Source organism: Ahaetulla prasina, chromosome 2 (assembly GCF_028640845.1).
Source record: "Ahaetulla prasina isolate Xishuangbanna chromosome 2, ASM2864084v1, whole genome shotgun sequence".
NCBI lineage: Eukaryota > Metazoa > Chordata > Lepidosauria > Squamata > Colubridae > Ahaetulla > Ahaetulla prasina.
In genome coordinates this window covers 199,159,506-199,171,691 of record NC_080540.1, presented here as the reverse complement: position 1 = coordinate 199,171,691, position 12,186 = coordinate 199,159,506, and the positions used below count along the sequence as shown (strand labels likewise).

General features: G+C 36.9%; 1 protein-coding gene across 1 annotated transcript in view; it reads left to right on the top strand.

Moving 5' to 3' along the window:
- The window catches only part of ZCCHC7 (zinc finger CCHC-type containing 7), a 147,869-nt gene extending 136,246 nt beyond the window's left edge, over positions 1-11,623 (top strand). Inside the window, exons 8-9 of the mRNA XM_058169440.1 lie at positions 7,282-7,399; positions 9,957-11,623. Coding sequence (XP_058025423.1) covers positions 7,282-7,399; positions 9,957-10,417 — 579 coding nt within the window. The 3' untranslated portion in view covers positions 10,418-11,623. The remainder of the gene's footprint in view (positions 1-7,281; positions 7,400-9,956) is intronic.
- The last annotated feature ends 563 nt before the right edge of the window (positions 11,624-12,186 follow it).

The window sequence follows — 12,186 nt, the reverse complement described above, 5'->3', positions numbered from 1 at the left end:
CCTTAACATCTTGGGAGGATCTCTTTCAAAACCTTCAACTCCTGTTCCCCTATTTTCAAGTTTTTCTGAAAAGCAACTTGCAAAATTTGATTCCTCACTGTTCTTTTCAAAAAATAAACCACGATGTCTCTAGGAAGTTTCTTTTGCCTAGCAATCCAAGAATTAACTCTATAAATTTTGTCAATTTGATAAGCAACCTCTTGTGGATCAAGTTCAATAAATTCAGCCAGAGCTTCTGATAAAAATTTTTTTAAATCTTCCCCTTTGTCTTCATTCAAACCTCTAATTCTCAGAGCTCCTTCCATCATTCTATACTGCATCACCACCACTTGATCTTCATTTTTATCCAATTTGATTTGCATTCCCCCCATTCTATTTTCTATTTGTTGATTTGACTGAACAATTTCTTGCACCTCCTCCTCCACCACCTCCAGTCTTTTTGCCAAACCTTGAAAAGCCATTAAGATATCTTCTCTTATTTTTTTATTATTCTCTTTTATTTCTTCTCTTATTTTCTCATTAGTCCATATTTGTTTCTCAATTACTATATAACAAATTGTATACCACATACTTATTAAAAAAAAAAAAAAAATTCTGCATATGATCTAGAAAAAAACTAAATTTATGTATTCCCAATCATCCTTCATGTAATTTAAGCCCAAAACGCAGGGGTGAAATGCTACCAGTTTGCTCCAGTTCAGGCAAGCCAGTTGTGATAAAAACTACCAGTTCGGACGAACTGGTAGTTTTAAAAAAGCTACCGGTTCAGTCAAACTGGTAGTTTAAAAAAGCTACCAATTCGGTCAAACCAGTAGTTAAAAAGCTACCGGTTCGGTTGCACTGGTAGTTAAAAAATGCTATTTCTAACAATCAGCTGTGCCATGCAGTTTATATCCTGCTTTCTAGTGATGCTAAATCGCACGGCACAGCTCTTCCCTCCCTCACTGTTCTACTTACCTAGTGAAGTCTTCTTTTTCCACGCAAAGCGTGCATTTGATGTGCAGTGTGCATGCGCGCACAGCATGCTTTTGGCACACACGTGCGCATACACAGCGCAGGCAGCAAACTGGTGGCGATCCGCGGATGATTTCCCCACTGCCAAAACTTATAAAGTTGGATATAGGGTCGAAGTAGACAGTTTTAAATAACTGTTATAAGAAAATAACTGAATCAACAATATTGGGGTTCACAAATCAGTGTTATTAAAATGTTCATGCAGTTTAAATCCGAAACATAGAAGATTGCACTTTATATCTCACAAAGACGATGACTATAATGGCTCTAAATAAATAAGTTTATCATAACAGATATAAGTATACGTTTGAATGATTAAGAACTACCAAATCATTTTCAGTGCCTGTTGACCACATACAAAGATCTTTTCTGTAAAATTTAACACATGGTTTTTTTGAGTACACAAATGCACATACAGTACACATACACACTATATTAGAGTCAGTTTAGTCTAGTGATGAAGACAACAGAAAAGAAATTGAAAGACTGAATTCTAGTCCCTTCTTAGCCATGAAAGTTGGCTGGGTGACCTTGGGCCAGACACACTCTCTCAGCCCAACACGCCTCACAGGGTGGTTGTTTTGGGGGAAAAGGAGGAGAAAGGTATGTGGCTAGAGCAATAGCACTTAGGTTTATATACCTGCCCCTAGCACTTTCTGGGAGATTTACAACATCAGCATATTGTTCCCAACAACCTGGGTCCTCAGTTTACTGATCTCAGAAGGATAGAAGGCTGAGTCAACCTTGAGCCTACCAAGATTGAACATCAGACTATGGGCAGAGTTAGCCTGCAATACCACATTCTAACTACTGCACCACCATGGCTCAGTTATTTTACAAATAACTCAAGGCAGATATGTTCACCACCCTGAGTTATTTATAAAAATAATAAAATGCGGGATATAAATAAATCATTATTTTTATGGTTTGGAGAAAATCAGGAAGATTGTTTTAATTGCATAGAGCTGGAGGTCTTTGATACATTATCAGAATGTAAATAGAGCTTTTGAAAACAGCTGTGGTTTCATATTTTGAGAATTTTATCAGGGGAGTAAAAAATAAAATAGCAAATAGAAGACATTTATTATTGTAAATATCCTGTACGTTATTGCATCAAACACATCCAATTGATGCTTCAAAAACAGCATAGCCTACTAATACAGTTTAAAAATGGGTATGTTGTTTAAAATTTCCTGGAATTTATATGGATTGAGAGTTAAAAATATTACAGACGATCTGTGCAGAATTCTCCATTCTAGAATTCTTTCTAGAAATAGTTGAAATTATTTTAACACATTTCACATCTTAAACTTCAGTGAGTATCTGGCTGGTCAGATACAAGAAAAAAATATGAGAAATTGAATGACCTAATGGAGCATTTTAACATTTCATAACTTCATTGAGATTTTACAAGAACTTGTCATTTTTCAAAGACAATGATATCAAATCACAATTTTAATTGTCACCAATCTGTTATAAAAGAGAATTAAGAATCTGTAGGCATGTCAAAATCGTACTAACCAATACATTGGTTTGTTAAATGCAATGAAGGGTTTAATTAAGAAAAGGTCAACAGTTAAGAGTGGTCTAAATTAACCGATACAGAGGTTTCCTGGGTCTGTTAAGGCTTGCTAGTATAGTTTAGTATCCAAGTAGTATTCATTATAATGAATTGGAACTATCCTAAGAACAGTTGTATATTAATTAAATCATATGGATTCAGTGGTATATCTGCCTTATACAGATCCTGAGATATCTGGCTTATACTGTGACGACATGTCAGCAAGAACAGGTCTCCAAAAGATATACAGGTCTCAAAAAAGATCACTGTTTTCAGCAGCTTCATATCTTGCATTTTTCAATACTTTGAATATTGGGAATGAAGACATTGCAGCTTGTGTTATAGGCATTATCACAGTCCTCAGGGATCTATCTATCTATCCATCCATCCATCCATCCATCCATCCATTTTCTTTCATTCATTCATTCATTCATTCATTCATTCATTCATTCATTCATTCATATTCTTTATTGCAATCAATGGTCAGTCTGTAAAACATAATGAATATGTTAGTTTAGGAATCTGCAACTATTAGCATCAGTAGAAGCAAAGAACAAGTTGGTACTAAGCCATATTGTTCCGGGAAACTGGGAGCTGAAAAGCAGCCTACAGGATTAGCGATCAAGAGTGAATGATGCTGAGAATCTTTTCCCTCTAAAATATGTTCATACAAGAATCTAAACTGGAGAACTCATCCTAATGTTAGTTAAATCTTACTAGTCACATTTGTGCCCACATCTGCAAATTGCAGGAGCCCAAAAGAAGAAAACAAAGCAGAGACTTTGTAGCTCTGCCTAGCATTCATATTCCAAGCTGTCAGTCAGATACAACTTTTCTCAGGTGTGTTGATGAGAGCCTGAGATTTCTATCCTGTGTGTTTTACCTGTGGTGCTAAGGAACATCTCCAGAGTATTTAAAAATACAAAGCATGTGGCAGTAGTGGCAGTTGACTTAGAAGAGACAGGTCTGGGAAGTGCATGTCATACACTATTCAGATTATTATTCAATAGATCCATGTTAAAACAAGTAGGAGTGGCTATTTTTAGAGGCCTCTACGTTTTTTATCCACTAGGGCTTTACTGTCAAGCTACTAAGGGAAAGGCCATCTTCTTGGAATATCTGTCTTTACAGCATCTCCAGAAACTTTGGAGCAGTATACTCTACAGCAATCAAAGGTTATTTATCCTTATTTAATAGCTATGCATGAAATCACTAGAAAGCACCATGTATAAGTAAATGGAAAATCACTGAGAGGTCTTTATTTCTTCCCTGAAACTACTCTTTATCATGATGATTCACATACATGGGTTTTGTGTCTGAGCAGAGTTCACTCAGAATCTTCTCAAGCTTATAAAAACATCTCGCCGAAAATTTTGGGCCTGTGTTCTTTTGAGATCAGAATCAGAATATAACTCTACACTCCTTTTCCAAATAGTAACCGAGAAGTCATTCCCTTTGCTCTTCATTTGCTTTTCACTTTCATTGAGATCAATATATGTTTTTAATTTTTTGGGGTCCATCCCAGACATTGTGGATTTCTCAAAATTGATTGTTGCAGCCATTAGATTTCGTTACAAGATGAGCAACCAAAACTGCCCTCTTCTGATCTATGGTCATTTTGCCAGAGGTGGGATTCCATCTGCATCTTTTCCTACATTAGATCCTCCTTTCATATTTACGTAGGACAACTTCCTATCTGTATCTAGCATTACCATCTGGATTTTCATTCTCAAAAGGATGTAGCTTTTAGAGCGGCAGTCCTTTGTATTGTACCTTATGAGCACTAAGCCCCTCTAGATAATAGGCCAGCTATTCACCCATGAGTGTATGATCACAGAGACCACAGTGAAGAACTGATTACTTATCTGTAACTGAAGGGTTTTTTTTGAGTAGTTATCTATGAGTTCACTCAACCCTCCCTCCTACCTTCTTTTGTTCTGGGTGACCTCAATATTTTTCTTAGAATTCACTATATTGGTTTCAGGCATGGAGGGGATTTAGGGAAAGCTGCACCTAGTCATGTGTGGTATGCAGAGAGCTGCACTTCAGCCAAGAAATTCCATATACTTTAGAAGTTTCAGAACAAAGTTTTATTCAAGATATATTGCGTGTGAATTTGCAGATGAGCTCTTCAGCTACGTTAAATAAATAACCAGTTGTTTCAAATTTATGAATTGGGAAAAGTTATTTGTTGGTTTAGAATGAGATGTCATCAGCATGTGTATGATAGACAGCTGTCCCGTCTCCCCTCCCTCTTTCTCTGTCTGTGAGAGAGAGGGAGAGAGGCTGACTAAAAATGCTACCGAAATCTTGAAATACCGTAAGGTATGGAAGCTATAAGGATGTAGAAGGAGACACACAAAATCCACTAGAGGAAAATATAAGTAGCTCAGGGTTGAATTGTGGGGTCCTTGGTGCTCTCTGAGCTGGGTTGTTTGCTTCTTAGGTAATATCATCGTTGCTATTGAGTGTGAAGTTTGCTCCCTGTTTATATACAGTAGCTTGCTTTGCCAGTATTGGTGAGGTTGCGGTTTTCTCCTTGATTGTTCTTTCATTAGGGTATTGTTTTCTGATTGATTGCCTGGTGTGTATACACACACACATATATATACAGGGCTTTTCAGTATTAACCTCCAAATTCTGAAGTATTGTATAGTTGACCCCAACTTTTCATTCATTTAGAAAGACTCTTTTATTCTCACAAGTCTTTGACCAATAATATGATTGTCATGCAATTATTTATTGTATTAAAATAATATTTAATAATATTTTAATTTTAGTTACTTGCACTGCACAGAATCCTTGTGATTACAAGGATTCTTGTGCAAATATTGTTAAATAAATAACGCTCCAATATGATTAAACCGTTATTTTTTACAAAAGCAAAAGTTTTTATTCATTGTGATTTTTCTATCTGTTGCTATAAAATTGTAATCTTTAGATGAAAGATAATGCTACCAGAGTAAAGTGAGATGAACTGCATATAAATTTAATAAAATAAGTAAGTAAGTAAGATGCCTGGATTTCTTGATTAAAGTGAGTTCTTACTTTCATCCTAAATATTTGAATTCTGGAGGCTAGAAGACAAGTGTAGGTGCAATTTTTTACTAAACTGAGACAGTAGCAACAGTTGTAGATAGAACAAGATGTGGTTTGGAGAGATTTTCTTTGGTCTATTCAAGTCAAAAGCGACATAAGATCATAGGAAGGAGTCTTTGTATTATAGAAAGTTTCACTCTCTCCTTTGGACTTGTTCCAAGTTTGAACATTTTTCTCATAGGCAAGAAAGATATGTAGTTTAGGAATGTTATTGCTATATAGTACCAAAAAATGGTCCTGAGCTTACTGTTAAGGCTCCTTAGGTCCTAAAGGAAGCATAATATCTCTACTGATGATGCTATATTGGAAGAAAGTGCGAACTTTTTGCCATTCATTATAGACATATCTGAAATGCAGCTCAGATTTGACATATGGTTGATTTTGTTTTGAAGCTTTCCAAAAAATGAATACATGTAATTCTCAACTTAAGATCATAACTGGAACCAGAATTTCCATTGCTAGGCAAGGCAGTGGTTAAGTGAGTCACACTCAATATTGTGACCTTTTGTGTCATTATGGTTAAGCTGTTATTAAATGAATCACAGAGTCATTAACTAAATCCAGCTGCCGCATCAACTTTACTTGTAGGTACCATCTGAGAAGGTTGCAAATGATACTGCAACTGTTGTAAATACATGTCAGTTGCTAAGCAACCAAATTTTGAACACATGTTTGTAGGGATGCCAGTTCCTAAGTGTGAGGATTGGACATAAGTAACTTTTTTCAATGCCGTTTTAACTTTTTCAAAAGAATAGTTTAACATTTAGCAAAACAGAACTTTGTAACTTCAGGACTATGTGAATTTATAGGCAAAATGAAACTAGATTAATCCGTAGTTATGTTCAGCAGCTTGCACCTTAAATTTGTAGTGATATTTCATGCACTTTAAATTTGCAGCAATGTTCTATATTATCTTGCCCCTCTTCTTTTGGGATAAACAACCGGTTCAGTATTCCTTATTAAAGAAAACGAATTGTTTTACTACCAATTGAAAAGCTATTAGGTCAATTTCTTTCATTTCTTTCTTTGGAATTTGCATTAACTAGAGCAGGAGTAGTCAACCTTTTTATACCTACCGCCCACTTTGGTATCTCTGTTAGTAGTAAAATTTTCTAACCGCCCACCGGTTCCACAATAATGCACCATGTATCGTCATCTGCGCATGCCTCTCGCGCATCGTGGATTGGGTGGGTGGGGGGACACTGGCTACCAGCTCTGCTTGTCTATAACAGCTGGGTGGGGTGGGGGGAGATGGGTAAGCTATTCTGGGACGAGGCTCTTTCGTTTGCGGTCGCACTATAGCGCCCTTTAGTTTCACTTACATAATGTGAACTAAACTTATGCACGGGCGATACAAATAGTATATTTTCAGAAATTTAAATTGTCACAGGGAATTTTATGAAAACCTAATGAAAATGTTTTTAAATAATACTATAAATTTTTTTTAAAAAGTCAATTAAATTGAAAAGAAAGGAAAGTGCTTCAGTATCAAACAAAACCCCTACTGCCCACCATGAAAGCTGGAACGCCCACTAGTGGGTGGTAGGGACCAGGTTGACTACCACTGAACTAGAGGTATGACAATAATATTAAAATATGATTTGCAGGAATGCTTGGAGAGGCGAATGTTTGGAGGAATATTTCCTACTTTCCCCTTTATCTATTACTATGACAATGAATATGACATCAAGAGGAGCCTTCAGAGAGCAAAGAAAAAAGTGCAAGGTATGATTTTATATATATAAATGTGTTTGTTTTTTTAAAAAACCTGCTTATCAATTTACTATCATGTTTACTGCCTCTTTTAACCTAATCTACATTAAGATGGATAACCCTGGTCAGAAGGCTTCATGTGATCTCCAGCACCCCTACCTGCAGCTCCCCAATAACCCACAATCATGCAAAAATTTAGTGACAAATAGTCAAGTATAGTGGCACAATTTAAAAAAAAAAAATAAAGCTGGAATGAGAATAAATTGCCTCTGACTAATTTCTGTCTTTATTTCTGCTTTTTAAACCCTCCAAAATCAGTGCCACTTTTTTAACCTGGAGCTGTTTTGTGGGAATTTTAAGGATGGAAATGGAAGAGTTTCAGATGTCAAAACGCCAAATGTTTCCATTTGCACCAAAAAAAATCCACCATAGACCCATTAAAAAATGCAAACAAACATCAAACTGATTTTTGCAACAAGCATTCAGCACTTCCGGAAGGTCAGAAGGCCGAACTGCAAACTCCAGTTCTTTACCTCTTTAACCTCTTCTCTAAAAGAAACAATATTTCCTGTGTGTACTATCTGATCTCGATGTTCTAGGTGGCTAACAATCTCATAAAATAAAAACTTGAACATTAACAAAAAGGTTTGAGAGGAAACCCCCCTCAATGTACCAAAACATAGATTGGCATTAGAATTAGAATGGATCAAATACTGTAGGAAGGGTATTCCAAAATGTGGCAATAGCTATCAGAAAAGTACCCTTCCAGTAGCAATCTTGTAAGAATAGATCATATGGCATCCAGCATCTTGAATTGCATCTGGAAGCAAACTGGCAACCAGCTCGGCTCTTGAAGAAGTAGGGTCACCCAGGTTTTCCAGGTTATATGTACCTTCACCAGCTGTTGATTCCAAAATTTCTTCAAGAGCAGCCCCAAGGTGAATGCATTACAGCAGGGGTGTCAAATTTGTGGCTCATGGGCCAGATGCGTCACGCACTGACCACACCCAGTTTAGCCAAGGGGGAAAAAATCATGATACATCACGTGACGATGCGAGTTTGACATCCCTGTATTAAAGCAATGGAAAGAGGAGATGACTAAGATATGAGCAATGATAAGCAGGGCTTCCCAATCCAGGAATGGCCACAAATGGTGGATGCAAAAGCTTTCCAGCAACAAAACTTCCTGATTGTGAACGACCGTTGAATGGGAGAAGACAACTTTGTTCATTACCACAATCATGCTGTCTTGGAGAGAGTCAGTCTAAATCTGTTCTTTAGGGACTGAGTGAGAAGTTCTGTCACATTGCATGTATGACTCACGGCCCAAATATATGGCTATCAGCTTTTGAATGCTGGGATAGCAGCAGCAGCAGCAGGAACAGCTGTATTTATTAAAGCTTTGGTTCAATATATCTATACAATTGTTATACTGGGTACCAGTGGTGGGTTTCAAAAATGTTTACTACCAGTTCTGTGGATGTGGCTTGGTGGGCGTGGCAGGAGAAGGATACTGTAAAATCTCCATTCCCTCCCCAATCCAGGGGAAGGTTACTGCAAAATCCCCATTTCCTCCCAATCAGCTGGGATTCGGGAGGCAGAGAATAGATGGGGGCAGAGCCAGTCAGAATTTTTACTACCGGTTCTCCGAACTACTCAATATTTCCGCTACTGGTTCTCCAGAACTGGTCAGAAGCTGCTGAAACCCACCTCTGCGCTGGGTACTGCTGCTTTCTGTGGTGATTGTGCCCATTAGAGACATAGATGCTAAGAGAGGAGGAAGTACATTCTATATGTTCTCCCATGAAGTCCAGTTTCCCTTCAGATGGGGTTTGTTTTCATCTTTCCCCAATAGGAAATTAGATATTTTAAAAAGAGCTGCTAAGTGGCATTTGGCAAATGCAACAAGACAGCAAAATATTTCCTTTCTGCTATTTGAATCACAACTATGTAGACTCAAATATCATCCGGTTAGTTACATCATCCAGTTAGATTTTTGATGGGTCTTCTTTCAGCAGTACTTACTGATATCTCTTGCTTCATCTCCTTAAGCTCCTCAATAAGACAAGGATTTGCAGTGAATCTGTGAAAAGGAAATTGTTTTAGCTTGTTTGTAGGTAGACTCTCTCAGGATTGTCTCACATCACTTTCCAAAATAAAGTTAAATTTGTCCAACTTTTTGCTTAAAATATCTGTTTGTATTTTATCAAGAATCACTTTATTTCAAAGATATTCTAATTTCTAATTACTTTATTGGAAATTTGTCCAGTTTTGGAATCAGATATTTCATTTGAGGTTTCACTCTGAGATCAAACACATAGGTTTAGCAAAATAGCTCCCATCTTGGTGTCTACTAGATTTTATGGACTGGAATTCCCATGGGTGGCTTGATCCATAATCTCGGTGTTCTTTTTACAAATTACCTCTAAAATTGATAGATATGCAAGAGTTTATTTTATTACCTTTATTTAATTGCAAACAGGATATATATCTATTTTTCTAATTAGGGGGTAACAAGTACAGTGTTCCGTATTTAAGTGACGTATCATCATGTGTTTTGGTTTTGCAGAACTTCAGGAAGCTGGCCTTCTACCAGAGTCTCCAAACAGACCACACAGAGATTATGATCGAGAAGAGCACAAACGTAAGAAAAAGAGGGAAGCTTGGAAGGAACATGACAAGAGGGGAGATCATAAGAACCTAAGGAAAAAGTCTCATGCAGATCTAGTCAAAGAAAGGAAGCATAAGAAGAAATTTCAAAGCAACTATATGATAGAAGAGTGCTTTCCTAGAGGGGGCCACGTGAATGCACATAAGAGGTGCAGACGGAAAACTCCTCATCATCAAAGTGTTGGCTTTCTGGCAGATGGCAAAACTGAAAATCACCGAGTTTCTATAGAGTCAGGAAAAAGGCGGAAGAGAAAGAAAAAGCAGAAGAGCCACACAAACAATAGTTGCACCAGGGATGAAAGCTTATTTCTTATCAAACAGAAGAAAAAGAAAATGACACCGAAAACCAGCTTGATCTGAGGTGGAGCTTTATTCCTTCCACAAAACGCACACTGGGCTATCACAGCACAGAGAGTGTATCGGTAACCATTCCACAAGGAGAGAGCCTCTTGGTTTGTAATGACAAAGTTATTTATGCATTAGAGCAGGGGTCTCCAACCTTGGCAACTTTAAGACTTGTGGACTTCAACTCCCAGAGTTCCTCAGCCAGCTTTGCTGGCTGAGGGATTCTGGAAATTGAAGTCCACAAGTCTTAAAAGTTGCCAAGGTTGGAGACCCCTGGATTAGAGGTACATTATTTGATAAATGTTTTTACGATTCCTGCATTGGATAGACTTTAGAGAAAAGGGGTGGGGAGTGACAAGATGAAAGCAATTTTTTTTAAAAAAAAAAAACATTTCCTCAGTTGCATACACACTTTGTAAATCTGTGTCTCAAAATACATCTGCTTAATGCATATAGTCTATTTGCACGCAAACTTTGAAGGAAAAATAGACAAATTGACAGGTGACCCAGGTATGGATACAAAAACAAATCGAGGTAGCCATTTCACCTGCTTAATAGAAGGGAGAAAAAGAAAAGTGCAAATGATTTGCGTTTACAGGCCTTAGGATGATCTAGTGGCATCATGTTTCCTCTGCTGATTTGTTTTGAAAAATGTACGGAATGAATTTAAGAAACGGGGAAGGATGTTGTATGAGAAATATTATTTGCTTCCTAATTTATTTTCCCCACAGAGTGTTTCAGGATGTGGCCATATTATGCCACATTCTTAGGTAGGATTATCCTCAAATTTGTCATAGACTTAGCACTATAATTTGACTTGACGGGCCAGGTCAATCTTTGTTCAAGTGAGATAAGTGTAAGTGGCATTGAAGTCCAATTTTTAAAGTATATAATCACGTACGGCTTTTTCATGTTTCTGAGAAATAAATTATTTTATAACTCATTTTATTAAAATGAGGTATTTTTGTACTTTGAATTGCAATTCAAAATTTACGTCTGAAAAACATTGCATAACATAAAGGGAAAGTAACCATTTTGATGCCTGCTTTGTTTCTTTTTCAAAATCAAGTATTTTATCTTCTTTCTTTAATTCTGTCAATTTCATGTGACCCCTGGTGAGACTTCAGCTTCCCAAACATGCTGCTTTTTTCACTCTTGTTAATTTCTATGTGAAAAGATGTATTTTACATAGAGGGTTGATTATTAAACATTAAAATGTTATTTTTATACCGAGTCTGGTTTTTTTTACATGTTAAAATAACAAGTACATCAAGATATGATAACAGAACATGCCGCTTTTGTCAGGCACAAGAAATCAGGAACCAAAATAGATCAAATGAGTACAGATATAATCCATGCTAGCTCACTACAAGAATCTGGACTACCAAAGACCAAGGCAAATTGCCAATAGATGAGAATGGGGCTGGACTTAGATCTCTTGTGGGCCCGAAGGAACTCCAAACTATTTACACACTTGACTCCACTCTTGGGCCTGAAGGAACTCCAAACTATTTACACGCTTGACTCCTACATTCTTAGTACTAGTGTCTGTAGAATCTAGGGAGTAACCTATCCATGCTTGAGTTAATAGGACTTGATATATAAACAAAATTGCAGTTGTAAGTACACCATAGGAAATGTATAGAATAGAATAGAATAGAATAGAATAGAATAGAATAGAATAGAATAGAATAGAATAGAATTTTTTATTGGCTATGTGTGATTGGACACACAAAGAATTTGTCTTGGTGCATATGCTCTCAGTGTACATAAAAGAAAAGATA